At 62.3% G+C, this 23,126-nt stretch overlaps 2 protein-coding genes across 16 annotated transcripts in view; one reads left to right on the forward strand and one right to left on the reverse strand.

The window, feature by feature from the left end:
- The window catches only part of EZR (ezrin), a 38,858-nt gene extending 17,457 nt beyond the window's left edge, over positions 1-21,401 (forward strand). Inside the window, 12 exon segments of the mRNA NM_001082122.1 lie at positions 834-917; positions 4,110-4,205; positions 4,734-5,008; positions 5,302-5,385; positions 6,983-7,129; positions 14,078-14,174; positions 17,661-17,824; positions 17,941-18,071; positions 18,555-18,715; positions 18,888-18,980; positions 20,261-20,512; positions 20,632-21,401. Coding sequence (NP_001075591.1) covers positions 834-917; positions 4,110-4,205; positions 4,734-5,008; positions 5,302-5,385; positions 6,983-7,129; positions 14,078-14,174; positions 17,661-17,824; positions 17,941-18,071; positions 18,555-18,715; positions 18,888-18,980; positions 20,261-20,512; positions 20,632-20,796 — 1,749 coding nt within the window. The 3' untranslated portion in view covers positions 20,797-21,401.
- Positions 21,402-21,583: 182 nt separating this feature from the next.
- The window catches only part of SYTL3 (synaptotagmin like 3), a 91,008-nt gene continuing 89,465 nt past the window's right edge, over positions 21,584-23,126 (reverse strand). For all 15 annotated transcript variants that reach the window (XM_089333579.1, XM_089333578.1, XM_070073318.2 and 12 more), the window contains one exon: positions 21,584-22,199. In XM_089333579.1, the coding sequence (XP_089189705.1) occupies positions 22,090-22,199 (110 nt within the window). In that variant the 3' untranslated portion in view covers positions 21,584-22,089. The remainder of the gene's footprint in view (positions 22,200-23,126) is intronic.

Below are 23,126 nucleotides of genomic sequence, written 5' to 3' on the forward strand. Positions count from 1 at the left end.
TCCTGACGCAGGTGCTAGGTGCATTGTTCACTGCTAACCTGACAGCACGAGCTGTAGAGCACCCGGTGAGCCGTGGGTGCTGCTTAACCCCCAGAGTGAAGTTCCCTGCATTTGTCTGTGGAAGCTGGTCGGGCCTAGCGGTCACTGTCAGCCGGGCCCCTTGGCCATGCACTGGTTAGCTAATGCTGGGTTGCCCGTTGGGGGCGGGGTGGAGCCCGATTGAGTTCCTCTGGGGTGTGTGCAGTGTGTGGGACGTCCAGGTGGGACGCTCCGCCCGGTGCACTGTGCATCGCCTCCTGCAGTCCCCGTCCTCGTCTGGGTCTCTCCTGTTGGGGGCGGGGCCTCTGCAGCACCTGGGTAGCTCAGCTGGAAGGAGGTGGGAGGCAGCTGCTAGTTCCAGGCCGTTCCGCTGCTGCACAGTCCTTAGGCCCGTCCTTCCGTTTCCGCGTGACTTCCGTCGTCCGTCTCGGCGCAGAAGATGCTGTGCGTGGACAGCGCACGGCTGGCTTGGGCGGTCTCAGTCCTCGTAGCAGTTTCCCCTTGGCCGCCGCGCCGCGTCCCGCCCTCTTGGTTGCGTGTTCCGTCACCGCATTTCTCGTGGCTACTCCGATGGTTCCAGTGTTGGCGCCGCCTCCCTCCCCTCACCGGCTGCCGTGGGTGCAGCCCGCACCCGGGCCGGCCTCACTCGGCCTAGACAGCGCGTGGGAAGTGGGTTGACGGCTGTTGGAGCACTTCCACGGGCGTGACCGGGCTCCCGTGACATTGCCGGCATGCGTGGCGTGGGCCACCGGGCACGGAGCCCAGCTGAGTGTCTGTGCTTGCTTCTGTTTCAGATCAACGTCCGCGTCACCACCATGGACGCAGAGCTGGAGTTTGCCGTCCAGCCAAATACAACCGGAAAACAGCTGTTCGATCAGGTGGGTCTCCACGAGCTCCAGGGGTTACCATTAAGGGAAACAAAACCCTGATTCTGGGAGCACCCAAATCCTTGCGTTTGCTCAGTGCTTTGCCTGGGTTTGCTCACCGGCGGTCATCCAGGATGTTTGAAAAGGCATAAAAGTGCTCAGCTCTTTCACACTGCACCAGTAAAACCCAGCAGCAGAGGTTTGTGTCTTGCCCAGCAGGTGCGTGCCAGCACCCTGCCTAGTAGTGTTTGTGGGAAGCCGGGTGAAAATCATGTGTGTCCAGCACAGAGGCAAGAGGCTGAGGAGGGGTTGGGACTGTGCAGATCGGCTAAGGTGTTGCTGGCTTCTGCATCCCAGAAGGGCTGCCTAGTGCCTGCCATCTCCTCTGCTCCTGTGTGTAGCACATCTCGATGGCTGGGGACACGAATCCTCACTTGGCTCAGGAGGTGCCGTCTCTGGTGTCTAACTGGTCCTGCCTGAACATCTGTGAAAAATACAGATTTCGAGAAAATAATTCAGTACCTTTAAAGTCAGAAGGTTATTAGTGATATTAACACTTATTACCTACTCATTTTTTTCCAGTACAGCTGCTCCAAATGCAGTCCTGTCTCCTGGTCTCCTTCCCCGTTAGGCTGTAGCTGAAAACTGAGACACTGAGACTTGGCTTCGTTTTCGCAGCTTTCTGTCCCAACTCAGCGGACTTGTCTGCAGAGGGCGGGGGGTGGGGGGGCACAGCTGGGGCCTGCAGGCCGTGAAGTCTGGCAGGGCCGTGCCCCTCGGCCACCGCCGTGGAGAAAGCAGCCAGGGACACGAGCTCGCGTGGGCAGGACCCTGGTCCCGAGGTGCTGAACGCAGTCCCGAGGTTTCCAGAAGTTTCCGGGGACTTCTTTCCTCCCCAGCGTTTAACGACGGTTTCGTTCCTAGCTTGGGGCTGGGTGGACAGAAGATGACATTGGCCCACGGGCCGTAGCTGCTACTCCTGCCTTAGCTGAGATCGGACGAGACCCGCATTACTGGCTCGCGGTGGAGACACGGCCGGGGTGGGGTGGTCAGAGGCGCTGAGGAGGTGGCCCTTGGGCCCCTTGTACCTTTCAAGAGATCGAGGGTGCTGTCGCCTCTCGATTTGATTGCTTTTTTAAAGATTTGCTTATTTGAAAGGCAGAGTTACAGAGCCAGGGACAGACAGAGCGAGGTCTTCCATCCACTGCTTCACTCCCCAAAACGCACAACAACCAGGGCCGGGCCAGAGCCAGGAGCCTGGAGCTCTGTCTGGGTCCCACAGGCGGGTGCGGGGGCCCGAGCAATTGGGCCGCCCTCCGCTGCCTTCTGAGAAGAATTAGCAGGGAGCTGGGTCAGAAGCAGAGCGGCCGGGAACATACTGGTGCCCTTAGGGGATGCCGGCGTCACCGCTACGCCACAGCGCCAGCCCGCCGGCACCCCGCGTGGGCACGGGGGCAGCCGGGAGTCACGAGGCCCCCGAACCAGACCCTGCTTCCCCGAGAGGCCCCTGCAGCCCCGGCGCTCGGCATCGGAGCTCCAGTCCTGGAAACTTGGGGGTGCTCAGGGGAGAACCCGCACGGTGGACTCTAGCTCCTTTGGAGGCTGCCAGGTCGGATGTCCGTTGTGTTCCGAGAGTGAGCAGCTGGTGCCGGGCCGGCTCGGGAGGCAGGGCCCGCCCAGGCCGGCTCTCTGGGCCAGGTGTGGTCCAGGTGTCTGGTCACCCACGGCCGCCCTGCTGTCCTGTGGGACGTGTTTCCCAGTCCGTTCCTGGTGCTGGGCGAGACCGAGGGTACCTCGGGCGTGTTGGCCCCGGAATCTGAGCCTGCGGGAAGCTGGGTGCTGCAGGGTGAGCGAGAGAGGAGTTGACAGTACGTAAGCGGTGGCCGACTGCAGGGTGCCGCCCGCAAAGCAGTCAGGCGAGGACCAGCGTGGAAAGTCAGCCCCACACTACCCCCGCCACTTGATGTTTTCCGCCACAGCCCCCTCCCCGCTCAGTTCGGACCCTGGAGCACCGGCGCCCAGCCCAGGGCCCCTCTTTGCGGGAGAGCACCCGGGGGCAGTGCCTGCATGGTGGCGGCGGGGCCCGCCCAGGGCTGTGCCCGCGACCCTCCCCTCCGTGCCCCTTGTTCCCAGTATTGGAGAGGACGTCTCCTCCGTGGCTGGGGACGAGAAGACACGTCTCTGCCGTGGGAGCGGCTGGGGCAGAGGTGATGGGTGGCGCACCTCGCGCGAGGGGTCAGCGGAGCGGGAGCAGGCTTTATCCAGGAGCGCTGGGCTCTCCCTGGGAGGGAGGATCCCTAGGGTGGCTTTTCCAGCAGACTGGAGAGAGCAGGGCTGACTGTGCCCTGGGTGGGGGGTGGGGGGGGAAGGACTGCCTGGGTAGTCACCCTGGTGCAGGATTCCAGGTGCAGCCGGGGACGGTGTCCGCCGGGGACCGTATGGGAGAGCTCAGGTAGAATTAGAGAGAGAGAGAGAGACAAATCATCTGTTGGCTCACTCCCGAGATGGCCACCGTGGCCAGCGCTGGGCCAGGCTGAAGCCAGGAGCCCAGGGCTTTGTCTGGGTCTCCCACGTGAGTGCAGGGGCCCAAGCACCTGGGCCATCCTCCTCTGCTGCTCTCCCAGGTGCGTTAGCAGGAAGCTGCATCAGAAGTGGAGCTGCCGGGACTCGAACCGGCGCCCATATGGGATGCAGGCACTGCAGGCCATGGTTTTACCCGCTACGCCACAGCGCCGGCCCCAGAGCTTCACGTTTCTGGGGCCTGAATCTGCCAGTCGCCCCTTAGCACGCGGAGCGCACGGAGCGTCCCCCGTGGAGCCTGCCGCCTCCTGCCTTGCGTGCCACGGCTGCTCCCCCTGTACAGGGCGGAGGCCCGGGCCAGCTGGCCCACAGCAGGGCCCCCGGGGCGGCTCTGGTTATGTCCGGCCCCTTTCTACCCTTTCTACCTGGGACACCTGGTGGTTGCCGCAGAGGAGGGCAGGCCGGCGCGCAGAGAAGGAGCCAGGTTGTCTGAGACAGCGGTCGCCCTGGGTCTGCTCTGGTCCACGTGAACAGTGAGCCCTCCCTGGCCGTGGTCGCCCGTGGGTGAGACCACGCGGGCGAGGTGCAGGCAGCCGTCCATCTTGGGCGCTGCTGCCTACGTGACGGCCGGGGCCTGCCCAGGGCGTGGCTCCTGACCGGGCCCCTCTCCCCTCTCCCTCGCAGGTGGTGAAGACCATCGGCCTCCGGGAAGTCTGGTACTTTGGCCTGCAGTACGTGGATAATAAAGGGTTTCCCACCTGGCTGAAACTTGATAAAAAGGTGAGGTGGCTTAACTGTTCCCACGCCGCGCTGGGGCCTGCAGGTTTCCCGTACAGCCGGTGCGGCTGCTGATGGGATGGGGGCTCCCCCGGGCCTCAGCGTGCAGCTGCTGCCCGACTCCTAGCTTCTCGTGACCTGGGCTTTTCAAATGAGACCTGAACCTCGGATCTGGGAGTCGCCTCTGTAGTCCAAGCCCGTGGCTGCCGTCGGGGTCCATGACACGCCGGCTTCCCGCTCCGAAAGGATTCCTCTCGCGATCGCGGACTCTGAAAGCCGCGCCGCCCCCACCTCCTTACCCCCCCGGGTCCCACGACAGGCCGGGGTGGGGGGCTCAGTTCCAGATTCGAGGTCTCTGGGGTCAGTGGCGCTGTCCCTGGAGGCCGAGCGCGGGGTGGGGCTCCGGGCAGGCTTGGCTCGTCTCCCACGCTGCAAGGCCGTCACGGAGGAGGTGCCACATGGCCAGCAGCCACAGGGCGAGCGGGGCCTCGCGTGCGCGTCTGACCGCCAGGGCTTGGCTTCCGTGCGCAGGTCTCCGCCCAGGAGGTCCGGAAGGAGAACCCCGTCCAGTTCAAGTTCAGGGCCAAGTTCTACCCGGAGGACGTGTCCGAGGAGCTCATCCAGGACATCACGCAGAAGCTGTTCTTCCTGCAAGTGAAGGAAGGCATCCTCAGTGACGAGATCTACTGCCCGCCCGAGACGGCCGTGCTGCTCGGCTCCTACGCCGTGCAGGCCAAGTTCGGAGACTACAGCAAGGAGGCGCACAAGGCCGGCTACCTCAGCTCTGAGCGGCTGATCCCGCAGAGGTGAGCGCGGGCCCGGCGGGGCGGCCGGGGACTGCCCCTCCTGCCCCCTTGGCAGCCCGCGGTCACCTGGGCTCCGGGAGATCGGCTTCTGCTCACTCAGGCCCCTTAAATCGCCTTCTTTAGTTCTGCCGCAGGGCCGGGCTCGGCCTGTTCCAGCTGCTTAGTCTTCCAGGCTGATCCTCGCGTGTCTGGAGGCAGAAGCAGAATTCCTCGCAGTGGTTTCGTTGAAGGGCCGGCCTGTGGGTGGGAAGGGCCCCTGGAGGTGACGGCCCGCATCCCTCTCTCGCTGGCAGGGTCATGGACCAGCACAAGCTCTCCAGGGACCAGTGGGAGGACCGGATCCAGGTGTGGCACGCGGAGCACCGCGGGATGCTCAAGTGAGTGCCGGCCCTCGGGCCTGCCCCCATCCCCTGTGGCTCTGTCCCCTGTGCCTCCATCCCCTGTGGCTCCGTGCCTGGCCGAGAAGGAACTGAGCTGGAGCGGGTTCTAGGGGGCGGTGGGGGGAGGGCAGGTGTGTGCTCGGCAGAGCCAGGTGCTGTGGCCTGGGGAAGGCAGCAGTGCCGTGGGAACCTCCCTGGGCCCGCAGCACGGGGGAGACTCGGCTCCTCGCCATCCCAGCACCACTGCCCGCCCTTGTTGTCCACAAGGGGATTGTCTCCAGGAGTGGATGGAATGAAAACCGGCTGTGGCAGAAGCAGCCACAGCCTGGGGACGGAGGGACTGGGAGACGGCTGAGTGCACGCGTTAAGATTTATTTGTTTGAATTTAAAAATAATTTTTTGAAGATTTTTATTTGAGAGGTAGAGTTACAGACAACGTAGAGAGAGACAGAGAGGTCTTCCATCTGCTGGTTCACTCACCAAATGGTTGCAATGGCTGGAGCTGAGCAGACCTGAAGTCAGGAGCCAGGAGCTTCTTCTGGGTCTCCCACATGGGTGCAGGGACCCATGCACTTGGACCATCTTCTGCTGCTTTCCCAGGCCATAGCAGAGAGTTGGACTGGAAGTGGAGCAGCTGAGACTAGAACCGGTGCCCATATGGGATGCCGGCACTGCAGGCAGAGGATTAACCTGCTGTGCCACAGTGTTGGCTCCAAGATTTATTTATTTGAAAGAGCTACGCAGAGGTAGAGAGAGAACTCTTTCATCCAATGGTTCACTCCCCAGGTGGCCACCACAGCTGGAGCTGAGCCAATCCAAAGCCAGGAGCTTCTTCTGGGTCTCCCACGTGGGTGCAGGGGCCCAAGGACTTGGGCCATCATCTGCTGCTTTCCCAGGCCACAGCAGAGAGCTGGATCGGAAGTGGAGCAGCCGGGTCTTGAACTGGCAACCATAAGGGGTGCCGGCACTGCAGGCAGCAGCTTTACCCACTATGCCATAGCGCCAGCCCCTTGTATTGTTAAATTTTTATAAAAAATGTATTTGAAAAGCAGAGAGAGATCTGTCATCCTCCAGTTTACTCCTCCAATGGCTGCAATAGCTGGGGTTGGCCAGGCTGGAGCCAGGAGCCAGGAACTCCATCTGGGTCTCCCGCATGGGTGGCAGGGACCCAAGCACTTGGGCCGTGCTCTGCTGCCTTCCCAGGCGTGTTAGCAGGGAGCTGGGTGGGAAGTGGGGCAGCCGGACCAGGACCTGTTCTCATCCGGGCTGCCAGCATCATGGGTGGTAGTTTCGCCCGCTGAGCCACAGCGCAAGCCGCTGCTTCAGAGTTTGTGAGTGGTCCAGGCGTCCTGTGTAGGGGAGACACAGCTCTAGGCCCCCGGGCTGGCTCTGGGGGAGGCACTGGGAGCCCCTGGAGGAAGCTGTGCCCAGACATAGACTTGAAAAGAAAGCCCTCCTGTCTCTCGGGAAACGCACAGCAGCGGCAGCGGCCGGGGCCCCAGGCAGCCTGGCTCCTGGACCGCCCCAGGCCCTCCGGCACGGCTCGGTTGGCCGAGGGGTCGCGGCGGTCACGCCCGTGTGTGCCTCCCCTCAGGGACAGCGCTATGCTGGAGTACCTGAAGATCGCCCAGGACCTGGAAATGTATGGCATTAACTACTTCGAGATCAAAAACAAGAAGGGGACGGACCTCTGGCTCGGCGTCGACGCACTCGGGCTGAACATCTACGAGAAGGACGATAAGTGAGTCGCGCCCATTCCCGTCTGTAGCTGGGGACACACGGACGTGGTCACTGTGCGCGGGGGTCTGTCTGGATCTCTGGCCATCCCAGGGGCTGCCCAGCAGCACGGGGTGAGGGGACAGCCTAGGAGGGGCCGTGGCCTTGCTGATGGAGCCTGTGTAAAGAAGGCGGGGAGCACCCCTTCCCCTGCACGGAGCCCACCCACCCCTGCCCCACTCAGCCCAGCCTGAGCTGCGCTCCTGGCCTGGGGGTTGTGTTCACCCAACCAGGACTAGTTGCGTCGCCATCAGAGACTTGAAGATTCCAGAAGCAGTAGACCCTGAGCCAGCCGGTTGCCTCGCGTGGGCCACACTGCTGTGTGGTGGGGTCGGGCTGGGTAGTGGGCGGAGCCTGTGCAGATTTCCCTTTCTGCCAAGGAGAAAAGGGGTTCAAGTCCATGGGGGTCTCCTGAGCATGGGATGTGCCCAGCTGCTCGATTCTGGTGGCCGGAAGCCACCCGCGCTGTCGGCCTCATCCTGTGATGGCATCAGGTTCAGGCCTGGCGGGGCGGGGGAGGGGCAGTGCTCCCAGGGTCTGGACAACGCCAAGCTCAGCCCATCGTCCTGGGGTCCGGCTTCTGTGGGTGTGGGGCCGAGGCTCAGTGCCGCAGGCTGTCCTTGCGCTGTCCCTATGAGCGACAGCCGTGGCTCACCCCCCACCCGAGTCCCCGTCCCCGGCTGCTCCTGACGCCTGATGCGCGCGTGAAGAATCTCAGCCACATGTGTCCCTGCCGGAACCCAGAGCACGGGGTGGGCCGTGGGCCCGGGGGACCTGCGCCAGACCCCAGTCAGTGCCCCGGCAGGCAGCTGTGCGCAGGCCGAGGGGCGGGTAGGGTGTGCTGTGCTGCTCTGAGCAGCGGGGACTCCCACTGCTGCGAGTGGGTTCCTGAGGAAGCCCGGGGCCGGGGAAGCAGGGGTCCCACAGAAGCAGGGGTCCCGCCAGTCATTCCTCAGAGCCGGCGGGGCGGAGGCCCCCGCAGAGTCGGGATGCCCGGCCCCGTGGGAACGCATGTGGGAAACTGCCCTTGGCCTTTGAATCTGTCCCTTGAACTGCCAGATTCTGTAATGCGGTCATGGCCAAGGCTGTCCAAACAGGTTTTTCAAGCTGCACAAAAAAGCCATAGGCAGGCACTTGCTGCCGGCCTGTAACTGCCCCAGCCCATGGAAACGCTGTCTTTTGCCCAAGAACAGGAGCCACACACCCCGTTCCTTCCCCTCCTGGCCCTTCCCCCACATGGCAGTGCCTCCAAGCAGAGTGCTGGTGGCTGATTGGTCGAGTCCTCGGTCTGGGCGCGGCTGAGGGTGCTCAGAGCTCGGCTGTGCCGTGGGCAAGAATAGATACGCTTGATGCGTTGTTCAGGTGGACTGGCTGATAGACTCAGTACGTAAATTAAGCCAGGAGAGGTTTCTCCACCCTGCAAATAAACAAATACACCTTTATGTGATGAGGCGCTTGGAGCCCGGCTTGGATGTCCCCTGGGGCCCCTTTCCATTGTGGGGGGCACGGAGGCCTGGCCACTGGCTGCCCCCCTTTCTTTAAATCCAGAGCTCAGGGGGAAGGGTTGGGAAGAGGGAAGCAGGGCAGACACCTTCCCCGTGGGGGCCGTGTGAACAGGCCTCACGTGTCTGGGTTACAGTTCTGCCTGCTGCGCTCGGACCACAAACAAAACCACAGGAACTCATCCCAGCCCTTCAGGGGTACTCCCCGCTTCCTCCCTCTCTGGGTCACTCCCCCCACCCTCCTCCCTCTGGATCACTCCCCCCCCATCCTCCTCCCTCTCTGGGTCACTCCCCCCCTTTCCTCCCTCTCTGGGTCACTCCCCCACACCCTCCTCCCTCTCTGGGTCACTCCCCCACACCCTCCCCCCTCTCTGGGTCACTCCCCCCACACCCTCCTCCCTCTCTGGGTCACTCTTCCCTTCCTCCCCCTGGGTCACACCCCCACACCCTCCTCCCTCTCTGGGTCACTTCCCTACACCCTCCTCCCTCTCTGGGTCACTCCCCCACTTTTGGGCTATACCCCCCACCATTCCAGTCTCGGAAAGGGTGGGGATTTGGAGTGGCTATCTTTGGAGGTGTTGGCGGGGCTCGTGCACAGCTGGGGACCGGGAGGCACCGTGCGCGGCGTCTGTTCCCTTCAGCTCCTCGTGGGTGGTGCTGTGGCTTCCTAGACATCTCCACCTCCCGTGACCTCCCAGGCCTTCTTGCTGACCATCTCGGAGTGAACTGTGGCACCGGTGCACTTGTCCTCAAGTAGAGAAGAGCCGTTTACTCAGGCTCAGTACACCTTTTTTTTTAAAAAAAAGATTTTATTTATGTATTTGAAAGTCAGTTACACAGAGAGAGAGGAGAGGCAGAGAGAGAGAGGTCTTTCATCTGCTGGTTCACTCCCTAATTGGCCGCAACGGCTGGAGCTGTGCTGATCCGAAGCCAGGACCCAGGAGCTTCTTCCAGGTCTCCCATGCGGGTGCAGGGGCCCAAGGACTTGGGCCATCTTCTGCTTTCCCAGGCCACAGCAGAGAGCTGGACCAGAAGTGGATTAGCCGGGACTCAAGTTCGCGCCCACATGAGATGCCAGCACTGCAGCGGCAGCAGCTTTATCCGCTATGCCATAGCGCTGGCCTCTCAATATGCTTTTTTCCTTTGATATAAACTTTATTTATTTATTTTTTTTTAAGAAAAGACGTGCTTATTTGAAAGGCAGAGTGACAGATCTTCCACCTGCGGATTCACTCCCCACATGACCACAGCAGCGGAGGCTGGGCAGGCTGAAGCCAGGAGCTGGGGACTCTATCTGGGTCTCCTCATGGGTGTTGGGGGCCCAAGCACTTGGACTGTCACCCGCTGCCTTCCCAGGCGCGTTGGAATCAGAAGCACTGAGTAGCCAGGCCGTGAGCCAGGCTCTGGGAGACAGGTGTGGGCGTGGCTTCACCTGCTGCCCCACATCTGCCTCTGCTACAGAGTTTCGACAAGTAAAGATGCCTGCAAGATACAGAACATAAGAGCGCATACTTCGAGTTTAAATTTGTAACTGTTTATTCCTATGTTTTACAATCATTTGTTCCAGAAATAGATCAACCAGTTCCTGGGTAGCTTCCCCCGGCTTCCTGGAACGTTAGCGTCTGAGGCGAGGTGACCCTGATGCGCGGTGTTAGGTGGCTATGGGCCTCGCTCCCACTCGGGTCCTGTGGCCCCCAGGATCCTGGCAGGATTACACCGCCGCCTTCGGCGTCACCCTTCCCAGTCTCCTTCCGACTGTGACCGGTGCACGGCCTGCCTTTGACCTGTAGGACCTTGCGTATTTTTAAAGAGTGCTCTCCTCGTCCTTTGCCTTGGGTTTGTCTGGTGTTTTCAGTGAAAACAGTCAGGCCTTGCGCTTTGGGAGGGTATCCAGAGTTCTCCTGCGGGGGTGGGGGGAGGGAGCACGTGAGCTCATGCCATTGGCACCCCCTGGCTCATTGGTTACCGTGATGACCGCCAGGTTTCCATCCTCTCTTTGTAAGCATTAAGTGTATTCTAGGGAGAGACCTTGAGACTATGTAAAATCCTTATTTTTTTTTTACCTTTTCTTTTTAACTTTTTAAAAAAGATTTATTTATTTATTTGAAAGGCAGAGTTAGGCAGGGGCAGAGAGAGAGAGGTCTTCATCCACTGGTTCACTCCCCAAATAGCCACAACAACTGGAGCCGGGCCAATCCAAAGCCAGGAGCCAGGAGCTTCCTCCAGGTCTCCCATGTGGGTACCGGGACCCAAGGACCTGGGACTCAAACCAGCATCCATATGGGATGCTGGCACTGCAGGCAGTGGCTTTACCAGCTATGCCACAGCGCTGGCCCTAATTTTTAAATGTTTTAATCTTTAAAAGTTTTCATTATGTTTGAAAGAGAGAGAGAGAGAGAGAGAGAGAGAGAGAGAGAGAGAGAGATCGTCATCCGCTGGTTCACTCCCCAGGGCTGGGCTGGACTGAAGCCAAGAGCCCCTCTAAAGCCGGGTCTCTGGTGTGGGTGGCAGGAAACCCGTCTACCTGAGCCATCCTCTGTGGCCTCCCAGTGTGCACTGGCAGGAAGCAGAGGAGCCAGGACTTGTGCCCAGTGCCACGCACGTGTCCCAAGTTGTGACTTAGCTGCCATGGCAGCCAGCCGCCTGCCCCTGTGCAGCCCTTACTGGTCGATTCCAGCAACCACTGGTGAGACCGAGGGGAGGCAGGTGTTGGTGTGGAATTCGAGAAGTGAGTTTTTCATTCCTTCCCCCTTCGCTAGCCGCGGTTTCCCCGCGCGGAGCCGGATTTCTCTTCCCCGTCTGTTGGGTGGGTGCGGCCCCGACTGTGTCCCACTCTTAGTGTTGTCCTCCACTAGTGGTGGTGATATGATTGGCCAGATTCCTTGAGATTTGGCCCCTAGGAGCCCCTGAGGTGGGCGTGTGGTTCTGTGATTTGGAGCGCTGGCTGCGCTCACCCCTGGGGGTGCTCCAGCCCAGGCCTCCAGGCCCTCTTCCGGGAGACTCCCCCAGCCCAGTTTCTGGTGTTGGGGTCCTACAAGGGAGCTCTCGGGGGAACGGGAACAGCAGCGGGTGTCGGGAAGGCGTTGATGTCCCTACCGTGGCCCAGAACTGGGGGACTTGCTCGAACTCCGCCTGGTTCCCCACTTCCCCTGGGATCCTGCGCTTCTGCCCGTCTCCGTTGGGTGAGGCTTTGCAGTCTGCGGGGACAGACTGTGCGGACCCAACAGGAAGCAGAATGCGCGTGGCCGTGGGGTGCCCGGCCCTGGACACCAGGGAGCCCGTGGAGCTCAGAGGCCCAAGTTTTCCTGCTCCGAACTTGCATTGAGACCCCTGGAAGAGCAGGAGCCAGAGGCTGCGTCAGGACCCCGTCTCATGCTGGCTGGGGCTGAGCCACAGCGACTCAGTTCTCGGGGCTCCGGTCAGACCCCCCAGGCCTTCCCACACCTGGCGGGCCCAGGTAGGCCCCAGCGGGCTGCAGCTGACGGGAATGCCAGAGTTTGATGAACAAACAGGGTGGCCTTCTTTCAGCCAAGTTTCACTGATGTGAACAGAGGCGGCTCTCACGGCCAAGGCCGAGCGACACAAAGGCCCCGTGGAAGGGGGCGGGGAGGAGTCCTGGGAAAGCAGCCGGAACAGAGCCTGGGAAGGCAGTGGTCTGGGGCTTGTAGACCCTCTGGGAAGTTTGTACGAGGCCCTCTAAGAAAAGTGTTCATCTGTGCTGGGCTCATCCTGCCTTCCTGCCTCCCATTCCTCCCACGCGGTCCCCCGCTCCCAGATGTGCTGTCCGTGTCTTAGCCGGGCTCCCGTCTTGCTGTTTTAAGGGCCCTGGGCCCGTTAGTTTCTCTCTTACCCTGGTTGTTCATGGTCTGCAGGCTTTTGCGTTTTAAGTTCCCTGTTTTAGTTTTTGCAAAGCGCAGCTCCTGAGTGCATGCCCTTGTGTTGCTTAGCAACCAGGGGCCACTCCTCACCACGGACCCACTCCGTGCTAACCTAACCCAGCCTGCTTTTTTTTTTTTTTTTTTAAGATGTATTTATTTACTTATTTGAAAGGCAGAGCTACACAGAGGTAGAGGCAGAGAAGTCTTCCATCCACTGATTCACTCCCCAAATGGCTACAACGGCCAGAGCTGAGCTGATCTGAAGCCAGGAGCTTCACACGCAGGTGCAGGGGCCCAAGCACATGGGCCATCTTCTACTGCTTTCCCAGGCCATAGCAGAGAGCTGGATCAGAAGTGGAGCAGCCGGGACTCGAACTGGCTTCCATATGGATTGCCGGCCCTGCAGGCCCCACTGTGCCACAGCGCCGGCCCCCCAGCCTGCTTCCTGCTGCCTGCGAGCAGGTCCAAGCAGCAGCCCCAGCTTAGAGAACGACATCTCTGAACACGCAGTGCCCGTGCACGGGGGGACTTCTCTGAACGCAGCCCCTGCTGGCACGCCTGCTCTGTGTGTTTTTATGGGAAGTGGCGACCCAGGGGACAGAGCTGTAAGACGGAGGCTCCGACGCGGCCGACCAGCCCCGCAGGTGCGCCCCTGCAGGTGTGCCGTGGGGCCTCCTCGCTGCCTCGCCCATCTGAACCCTGGGCGGACAGCACTCCTCCCCACCCCCGCTGCGTTCTGAAAAGCGGGGCTCGCGGGGCTGTGGTGGAAGCAGCAGGTCCGCCGTTGTCCGTTCTTATGCGTAACGGGGCTGGGGAGTTGTCGAGTAAGCGGAGCGGTGTGGTTCCGAGTCATGGGACGGACTTTCCGAGGGTCCTTGTGAAAAAGCCGTGGTTCAGGCGGGAATGCTGCATGCTATGGAGAGCCGTGGGGCTGCCCCGGGGGTCTGCGGTCCGAGGGCCCTTCTGGAAACTGGAGGGTGACACGGGAAGATCCAGCCAGAATGCCTGGCACTAAAAGTGCACTCAGAGTCCACACCTGCCCCGAGCGGCGGGTGGAGACGGGGGCGGGGCCTTTCCCTGGCACACGGGGGCTGGGGGGGCTGGCATGGGTGGTGGTTACCTTATTTATATGGCAGTTTCTGCCCTCTCTTCATGCTTGTTAAGTAGATGTTGGGGAGACAGTTTGGGACCAGGTTGGAAGGGTGGGTGTGAGCCAGCACACTGTTGATGGCTGCGGGGATGGGGAAGGAGGGAGTGTGGGTGGGTGGGGTAGAGAGAGGCCCGGCAGGACAGAAGGCTGCGCCTGGTTAGTGGAGGCCCCTGGCCTCGAGATGACCGTGTGGCAGCGTGGACAGGTCGGGCGAGAGTGGATATCAGTGTTGTGCCCCGGGCTGCCTCTCTGCAGTTGTCCTGTGTTGAACTGCTGCAGGTTAAGACTGGACTTGGGGGCCTCCGCGGCCGACCCCAGCGCACTGAGTGTGTACCTGCAGCTAACGATCCGCCTCTTTTTTTTTTTTTTTTTTTTAACCTCAGGTTGACCCCAAAGATCGGCTTTCCTTGGAGTGAAATCAGGAACATCTCTTTCAATGACAAAAAGTTTGTCATTAAGCCCATCGATAAGAAGGCACCTGTAAGTGGGGGTTCCCGCTTTTTGGGGTAACAGCTCAGTGAGTCTCGGGGGAACACTCAGACTGCTCTGTGTGACAAGGGGGAGACGCTCGAATGCCCCATCTCTGCCAGAGAAGAACTTCCGGCCGGCCACTGTGAGGGCCAAGGGCCCTGTGGCTGAGTGCCCATTGCAGTGCGAGGGGACAGGGGAGACGGGGTGTCCATCAAAACCCAGCTGACTGTAACCAGGCGCCCAGAGGGTCTCATGGCTACGAAGAAGAGGGCAGTTCCCCAAGTCGCTGACCTCGGCCAGACGGTGACCATTTCCCAGAATGCCTTGTCCGTCACCCGTGCCTGGGAAATCAGCCCAGTGTCCATGTGGACAGCCCGTCCATCTGCATACAGGTGCCTGGGGCAGGGCCCAGGCTGGAGGGTGGACAATGAGACCCCCAGGTCTGAAGGGCCAGAGATGGCTTCCAGGGCTGTCCTTGACCTTAGCCAAGTGTGCCCAGAGCGTCCCCTCTGCCAGGTGCATGCTGGGAAGTGACCTCTCTGCCAGATGAGGCTGGGACCAGGGCCACGCTTCCCATCGCAGCCGCACAGAGCTGTGTACCGGGGAGGCGCAGGCTGGTTCTGTCTGTTCTGCCTGCCCTCGGCCTCTCGGCGGGTGTTTGCTCAGAACACTTGATGACGGGTACGTCCGTGACTGGCTTGGTGTAAGGGGGAAATGTGGTTTAAGTTGCCACTCGAAGGAGTTGTTGCCCCTTTAGACCCAGGGGACGGATTCTTAGGTCACCACTGTTCCTGTAGGGTGCAGGCCTTGGGCGCCTGGCGTGGGGCTGCTCAGCCGCCTGGAACAGCAGGTTCCACGCCCTTGTTAGTCCAGCGTAATTTAAAATCAGCAGGTCTTGACGTTGTTTGCAAAAAGTATTTTCTTCTTTATTGGAAACGCTTCCTGCTGTTTGCAGACTCTTGACTTGACTCTGTGGGTGGTGGTCCAGTTATTTGAAATTAAGCCCGCCCTCCGCTCAGACCCCGCGGCTCCATGGTAACTAAGAGGGAGACCGGGGACAGCAGTCTGCCCTCTCCGAGCGACACTGCCCACCTCCCGGGACTCAGGTGGAGCCGGGGCCCGCACCAGCCCAGACTCTCAGGATCGGGGCGCCACGTGCGCATCTGGCCTGGTGTAAGCTCAGCTTTGGGAAAGCTGAAGAGGGTGTCATCCCAGAGCCCCGAGCCACGGCAGCTGGGATGCGTCCGGCTCCTGTGTCTCCATCACTGACACAGGAGAGAGGCAGGGAAGAGGGGGCTGGCCACGCCCTGGGTACCTGGCACTCCTGGGCCTGGCACACACATCACGAACGGGACGACACCTGTCCACTCTGGCAGAAGGCAACTGAAGCCGGTCCACAAGGTGCTTCTATGATGGAAAAACAAAGCAAGATGGGTGCAGTGAGGAGAGGCGGCATTGCTGGGTGGGGGTGGGGGAAGCGCAGTCTTGTCACCCTCCACGCCCTCGGGGGCTGCTGGGCAGCAGGGCCTGGTCTGTCTTTTTAAGATGTTGTTATTTGAAAGGCAGAATGACAGAGGGGAAGAGAGAGCTCTCCTGTCCACTGGCTCACTCCCCAAATGGCCAGGCCCAGGAGCTCCATCCTGCGCTTCCACACTGGTGGCAGGGGCCCGAGCACTTGGTCCCTCTCCACTGCCTTCCCAGGCGTATCAGCAGGTTGCTGGATCAGAAGTGGAGTTGCCGGGGCTCGAAGCAGCACTCCAGTGCGGGCCTAGCCTGCACCCAGCGCCAGCCACCTGGCCTTGGTCTTCCGCTTGGTCAGGTTTACATGAAAGCATAGCAGGGCGGCAAGGACTCCCCTTCTGGCTGCCTTGCGGGGGCGCCTGGCACTGCCCCTCCTCACGCAGGAGGAACCTACCCTGGAGCCTCGCCCCGGGCCAGGCGGCTGCCTTTCCCGCTGGCTAAGGGCCTCTGGTTCCTGCGGCCTGTGGCAAAAGCAGCCGGGCCGGCTTTTGAACTGGTGACAAAATGGCCGGCCCTGGCTGAGCTGCCTGCCGCCCTGTGAGCCTGGGGGAGCCCCTCGGCCTGCCTGGGTCCCTGTGGGGGAGGCTTCCCAGCCGTCTGTGGCTCCTCCTCCTCCTCCCCCCCCCACCCCCCCACCGCGGTAATGGGGTCCTTCAGGTTTTGCATCAGAAAGCCCAGGTCTGGGACTTGGATTTAGAAAGGGGCTCCTGGGGGTTTATGTGGTTCCACCTGAAATCAAAGGCGGCAGGAGGAGCCCCCTCCCCACCTCTGCCCCAGCAGCTGACCCGCCAAGGTTCTGAGATTCTCAAGTTAACCTGAGTTCCTGGAGTCCTGGAGTCCCGGCCCCTTGCGGTTTCAGTGGACTTTTTTCTGACCTTGGTCTGGGCTGATCTTTACAGATCTGAGTCTCAGGAGGGGGCCCCCCGCTGGGCCTCTGAGCCCGACACACAAGATTGCTTTCTCTTGGGTAATCAGAGATGGGCAGGTAATAAAAATTCCGGTTTCTCCCACCCTGGGCTCCTCCCTGGGAAACCCGATGACTTAATAACAAGTGTGCGAAACCCCAAGGAGGGCCCGCCCAGGAAGTGCAGGGCTTCTCGGCCTGGGCCTCCCCTCCCGTTCCCCAGCGTCTGGCTGCCCGGGGCCTCGAGGTGCACAGGAGGCACACAGAGGCTCTCCTTGTAGAGGAACCGCTTAGGAAATCTTCCCCTGTCCAGGGTGGGGCGCCACTGGCCATGGAACTGCTGAGGGCCCGGTTCCGTGCTGTGCAGAAGGTTCCGTGCTGCCGTCTGAGCCAGACGCTGGCCCAAGGACCGTACAGACCTCTGGGTTGTTCCCGACAGGCCCCTTAGGCACCAGCACCCCCAGGGCCACGCGCTGACTCCCACGGTGGCCGGGGGCTGCAGGGCTCGGGAAATCCTGAACATTGCACTGACCCCAGAGAGATGGAGGTGAGCGAGCACAGCCCCCGCCCTCGGCGGCAGCAGCCCGATGGGGGCAAGAGCCAGAGACGCCAGGGACGCTAGTGTGTGATGAGTCTGCCGGGGCCTGTGGGAGAGGGAGCAGGGCGGGGGTCCTTGGGGACTGGCACAGCTCACGCAGGCCTCAGGGGGCTGAAGCAGTTGAAGACCTGGCCGGTGGCCCGAATGACAGCTCGGTCTGTGTGTGAGGGAAAGGCTGGGAGATGGAACTTAAAACAGGAGGAGCCGCGGCCAAGGGAGGAGGGGACACGGGCTGCACGGTGGGGGGCAGGAGGGGCGTGCACCCCTGAGTGGTGTGGGTGTCCTGGGCTGGGAGGCCTGGCCGTGGCCAGGTTTCTGTGCGTGCATACCGCACCTGCTCCCCACTCCCCGCCCCACCGCTGGCCCCGTTGGCCACCGCAGCTGTCCTTTCAGAACTCAGGGAAGCGTGGCCTGGGAGACGCGGCCACGCAGAGGTGGTCTCAAGGCAGCCCCACCCTGCTCTCCCCTGTAGGACTTCGTGTTCTACGCCCCCCGCCTGAGGATCAACAAGCGGATCCTGCAGCTCTGCATGGGCAACCACGAGCTGTACATGCGCCGCCGGAAGCCGGACACCATCGAGGTCCAGCAGATGAAGGCGCAGGCGCGCGAGGAGAAGCACCAGAAGCAGCTGGAGCGGTGGGTGTCGGGGGCCGGGGCAGGGAGCGCGCCGGGGTCCCCTCCGCGCCGCCCCCCTCGCAGGCAGCAGGGGCCAGCGGCTGAGGGCGGGGCCCCTCTTCCTCCTCCCGGTCCAGGCAACAGCTGGAGTCGGAGAAGAAGAGGAGGGAGGCCGTGGAGCAGGAGAAGGAGCAGATGTTGCGGGAGAAGGAGGAGCTGATGGTGCGGCTGCAGGACTACGAGCAGAAGACCAAGAAGGCGGAGAAAGGTGGCGCCCGCGGGCCCCGTCCCGGGTGTGGGCGCCGAGGCAGGGCCGGTCCCCGCACGCCTGGGAAGAGCGTGTTCCCAGGACGGGTCTCGGTTTAATGCAGGTTCCCAGCCACGGGGCTCCTGCCAGGGAAGGCATGACCTGGCTGTTTAGCCCAGTACCAAGTTCACAGGCACTGCGCCAAAGAGGGGGGCTTCCCGGCCTGCCCCCGGCCCTGGGGATGAGAAGCCAGGCCCCCTCGCAGGCTGGACGCCCCAGGGAGGCGTGAGGGCAACAGCTCCTACAGCCGTTCTTCCCCAGCGAGGGGGCCGGGCCTGGGGCCAGCTGCGGTGAGACCCGAGACAGGCGTGGCGAGAGCCGTGCCGCGTGGGCCCTAACACTGGCCTGGGAGCACTTGGCAGGAGGGTTTCTCGCTGTCCTGAGGGGTCCTGAGGGTGGCTCCTGCGCTGGGCCCCTGTCTGAGCCACCCTGGCCGTCCCCTAGAGCTCTCCGACCAGATCCAGAGAGCCCTGCAGCTGGAGGACGAGAGGAAGCGCGCCCAGGAGGAGTCCGAGCGCCTGGAGGCGGACCGCGTGGCCGCGCTGCGGGCCAAGGAGGAGCTGGAGAGGCAGGCGGCGGACCAGATAAAGAGCCAGGAGCAACTGGTAGGGCTGAGTGGTGGAGGGGCAGCTTCTGGGAGCCGAGGCAGTGGCGCCTGCCTTGTCGTGGCTGTCCCCTGGGGCTGGGAGGGGGCTCTGGCACGGCGGGGTCGGGGGTGGGGGGAGGGAGGCCGGTGGACACTGCTGCTCAGCACTGAGGCTCCCCCTCCCTTCCCAGGCCGCAGAGCTCGCCGAGTACACCGCCAAGATTGCCCTGCTGGAGGAGGCGCGGCGGCGCAAGGAGAGCGAGGTGGAAGAGTGGCAGCACCGGGTGAGCCTGGCTCCCGCGTGGGCGCTGCCGGGTCGGGAGGAGGTGTGACTCCGCCAGCTGCACTTGCAGGAACGGGCGTGGCTGGGGCGCTGGCGAGCGCAGCTGCGGGATTAGCAGAGGACCCTCGTTCCCCACCTTCCTCTGCCCAGCTCTGCTCCCATGGCCACCGTCTGTACCGCAGGGCACCCGGGGAGTCCTGGGAGCTCGCAGGTCTGCAGAGCTGGGGAGATCTGGGCTCAGCCAGGAGCCTCGGCTCCCTCACTGCGGCGTGGGGCAGCTCCCGGCTCCCCAGGCGAGGCAGCCGCCCTTGGGCTGGCGGTCAGAAGGGGGCCTGTGCTCCCGGGTGCCCTGTGGGACAGCACAGCCCCAGGAGAGCCTGCAGGTGTGGTCCATGGCGGAGACTTAACCCCAGGCCCTTCCCGCCCGAGGTACAAAAAAGATTTGGGTGCTTGGGTTTTTGGCAGTGCCACAGGTGCCACACCCGCAGGTCCACCAACCGTCCGTGGAAAACAGGTTAAAAAAATGGAATCTGCACCAAGCGTGTGCAGACTTTTTTTTTTTAAAGACATTTATTTATTTGAGAGGCAGAGTTACAGACAGATCTTCCGCTCGCTGGTTCACTCCCCAAATGACTGCAATGGCCAAAGCTGGGCTGATCCAAAGCCAGGAGCCAGGAGCTTCTTCTGGGTCTCTCACGTGGGTGCAGGGGCCCAAGCACCTGGGCCATCCTCCACTGCTTTCCCAGGCCATAGCAGAGACCTGGCCTGGAAGTGGAGCAGCCGGGACTCGAACCGGCACTGCAGGCGGAGGTTTAGCCTACTAGGCCACAGCGCTGGCCCCCAGACTTCTTGACGCTCCCCCTACATGATGCGACATAACAGCTGCCTACACTGGTGCCGGCCACCCCAGGACGTGGCCTCCTGCTGGGCTCCCGTCTGGACCGAGCACCTGCGGACTGTGCAGTGTGCAAGGGCTCCAGACCCAGTGGTGCTGTCCCAAACGTGCTCACACGTGTTCAGTGAGACACGGCCCGCAGGGCGGAACCAGGGGAAGCTCGTGTCCAGGGCTGGGTGGGGAGTGGTGGTGGGATGCACAGGAGGCGCCCAGGAAGGGAAGAGAAACGGTCCTGCAGCCGCGGCCCCTGCGCGCTGTAGCCATGGCTGCGGCTGCCCCGAGCTCCCGCCCAGGGCCACTTGTGCGAGGAGACGCTCGGCCCCGGGAGAGGCTCCCTGGGACGAGGGTCCTGGGGGTCTTCTCACCTGTCCATCTGCTTCCCCAAGGCCCGGGAGGCCCAGGACGACCTGGTGAAGACCAAGGAGGAGCTGCACCTGGTGATGACGGCGCCCCCGCCCCCGCCGCCCCCCATGTATGAGCCGGTGAGTTACCACGTCCAGGAGCACCTGCACGAGGAGGGCGCGGAGTCCCTGGGCTACAGCGCCGAGCTGTCCAGCGAGGGCATCCTGGACGACCGCCACGAGGAGAAGCGCATCACCGAGGCCGAGAAGAACGAGCGCGTGCAGCGGCAGCTGCTGGTGAGCAGGAGCGGCGCCCGCCGGGGGTCTGGGGTCGGCCCCGCCCCGCCCCGGCCCCGCCCACGCCCTGCCCCCCCCGCCCCCACGCGGGAGCTGACGGCTGCGTTCTCGCCCCGCAGACCCTCAGCAACGAGCTGTCCCAGGCCAGAGACGAGAACAAGCGGACGCACAACGACATCATCCACAACGAGAACATGAGGCAGGGCCGCGACAAGTACAAGACGCTGCGGCAGATCCGGCAGGGCAACACCAAGCAGCGCATCGACGAGTTCGAGGCCATGTGAAGCCCCGGCGCGCCCGCGCCCTCCTGCTCTGTCTGCAGATCCAGTGCCTTCACGCGGGGGCCAGGCGCCCGCAGGAGTCGCCTGGGCCGGGCCCCGGGCCAGGCGCCCTTGTTCACTGTCCCCACTGTCTCCTAGTGCCAGGCGGGCCTCGCGGGGTTGGGTGTGGGATGGCTCCCTGCCCCCGCAGAGGCCGCGTGCCAGGGTCGGCGCCAGCCGGCGAGCCAGGAGGGCAGGATTCCGCCTCCTTAGGGACACCTCGCGCCTTCGCCCGTGCCATACTCTCTCTGTATTTGAAATGAGCTCAGATTGATTGATTTGTTCCTGATTTCTATGAAGGATCCACCTCTGCAGTCCGCGGGTGAACAGTCGACTCGGAGTCGGTGTCCCTGATGTCCCCTGCGCGGCTGCGGCTGGCAGAACCTGCAGGGGCCACTCCCAGTGGACACTCACGGTTAACTCTCTGCTTCACAGACCACCTTGTGGGACTTGTTCATGAGAACCATCAGCTTAGCGCATCCTATTTATGTACGCGACAATGGAGTTGGTGACATTAGTTTCAAAAAGGGAAAGCCTTCTGTATATTTTGTTACCTTTTACAGAATAATAAAGAATTACCAAATAGAACCCCCGTCCCCCCGGCACCTCGTCTGACGTGGCGCGAGGGCAGTGCAGGCGCCGAGCTGCTGCCGTGGTCCCATCTCTAAGGACGACTTCTTTAGCTTGAGGGTTCTCTGCTTCCTGCCTGTACTCGATTTCCTGTCGAAGCTGCTTGTTTGGAAAGTGCCACACGCGCTGATGAGCGCTCCGATCCCAGATGGGAAAGGACTCTAGGTCCGTGTGTCGCCCGTTTCCCCGGAAGAGCCGCCTCCAGCCCTGCTTCTTCCTGCCGGGGCCCCGTAGCAGTCGACACGGCAGCCCCGCTGTGCTGTGGGCTCTGGCCGAGAGGCCCCGTGCAGTTGAATTGTGCCCACAATAAAGGCTGTATCAGGCAACGTGGCAGTGGGCGTCTACTTGCATGTGGGGGCAAGGGGGGCACCATGCGAGACATCCTGCCCCAAGCCATGTCACGGCGGCCGTCATTGACATCCGGCCATTTCCCACGTCTCACGAACAGGTCCCAGCCAGTCCTAGACTGGCTAATGCAGACTCCGTGATAACTGTGTAATAGAGGTGGTCAGGGACGTCTTAGCCACAGGACACACGGTTGGATCACGTCCCACGGTGCCCGTGCACTGCCCACCTCCAAGGGCACACGGGGCCTTGTCACACCCGGTGCGGCCTGAGGCCCTCACTTCAGTGCAGGACGAGCGTCATGTCTGTCCACAAGTTGGGGCTGGACAGAACCCTCTGCCATTGGAGCTTGGACTGTGCACACGGGTCCACGCCACCGGCTGCCTCTCCCTCTGTAACATGAGTGACACATTAGGGCAGGGGAGGACACTGTCACCACCCCTTCTTGGCTTTTGGAAAGGGAGCATCCCCAGGAGAAGTCGACCTCACAGCTGCATAGAATGCCGACCCCTGATAAATGAGAGACCCTCCAGAAAACCAGGGTGGGGATGGGGTGGATGCCAGCCGGGCAGGGCTGGCTCGGGACCAGTGTTCACCAAGGCCAGTGGGCGAGCACGGGGCAGTGGGTGCGTTCCTGGGCCAGGGCGCTGGCTTAGGGACCAGTGTTCACCAAGATGACTGGGCGGGCACGGGGCCGTGGGTGCGTGCCTGGGCCAGGGCACTGGCTCGGGACCAGTGTTCCTCAAGGCCAGTGGGCGAGCACGGGGTAGTAGGTGTGTGCCTGGGCCAGGGCACTGGCTTAGGGACCAGTGTTCACCAAGGCCAGTGGGCGAGCACGGGGCAGTGGGTGCATGCCTGGGCCAGGGCACTGGCTCGGGACCAGTGTTCACCAAGGCCAGTGGGTGAGCACGGGGTAGTAGGTGTGTGCCTGGGCCAGGGCACTGGCTTAGGGACCAGTGTTCACCAAGGCCAGTGGGTGAGCACGGGGTAGTGGGTGTGTGCCTGGGCCAGGGCACTGGCTCAGGACTGGTGTTCACCAAGGCCAGTGGGCGGGCGCATGGGGCAGTGGGTACATGCCTGGGCCAGGTTTACTCCCTGAAAGGGGTGAGCTTTGAGACATGGTCCTGGGGGTGTGTGGAGATGCTGTGCAGGTGTTTGGGGCTGTCACAGGGGCCAGGCCCCCAGTGGGCAGCACCCAGAGGTGTTGCTAAGGAAGTACTTCTGAGTCACCATTTGGGTTAAGAAGATATTTGCCTTTAAGAAAATAATCCTTTTACAAAGTTTGACACCAGAAACAAAAACAAACACTGTCCCGAGCC

The sequence above is a fragment of the Oryctolagus cuniculus genome, chromosome 5 (genome assembly GCF_051225735.1).
Source record: "Oryctolagus cuniculus isolate XC-2025 breed Fujian yellow rabbit chromosome 5, ASM5122573v1, whole genome shotgun sequence".
NCBI classification, from domain to species: domain Eukaryota; kingdom Metazoa; phylum Chordata; class Mammalia; order Lagomorpha; family Leporidae; genus Oryctolagus; species Oryctolagus cuniculus.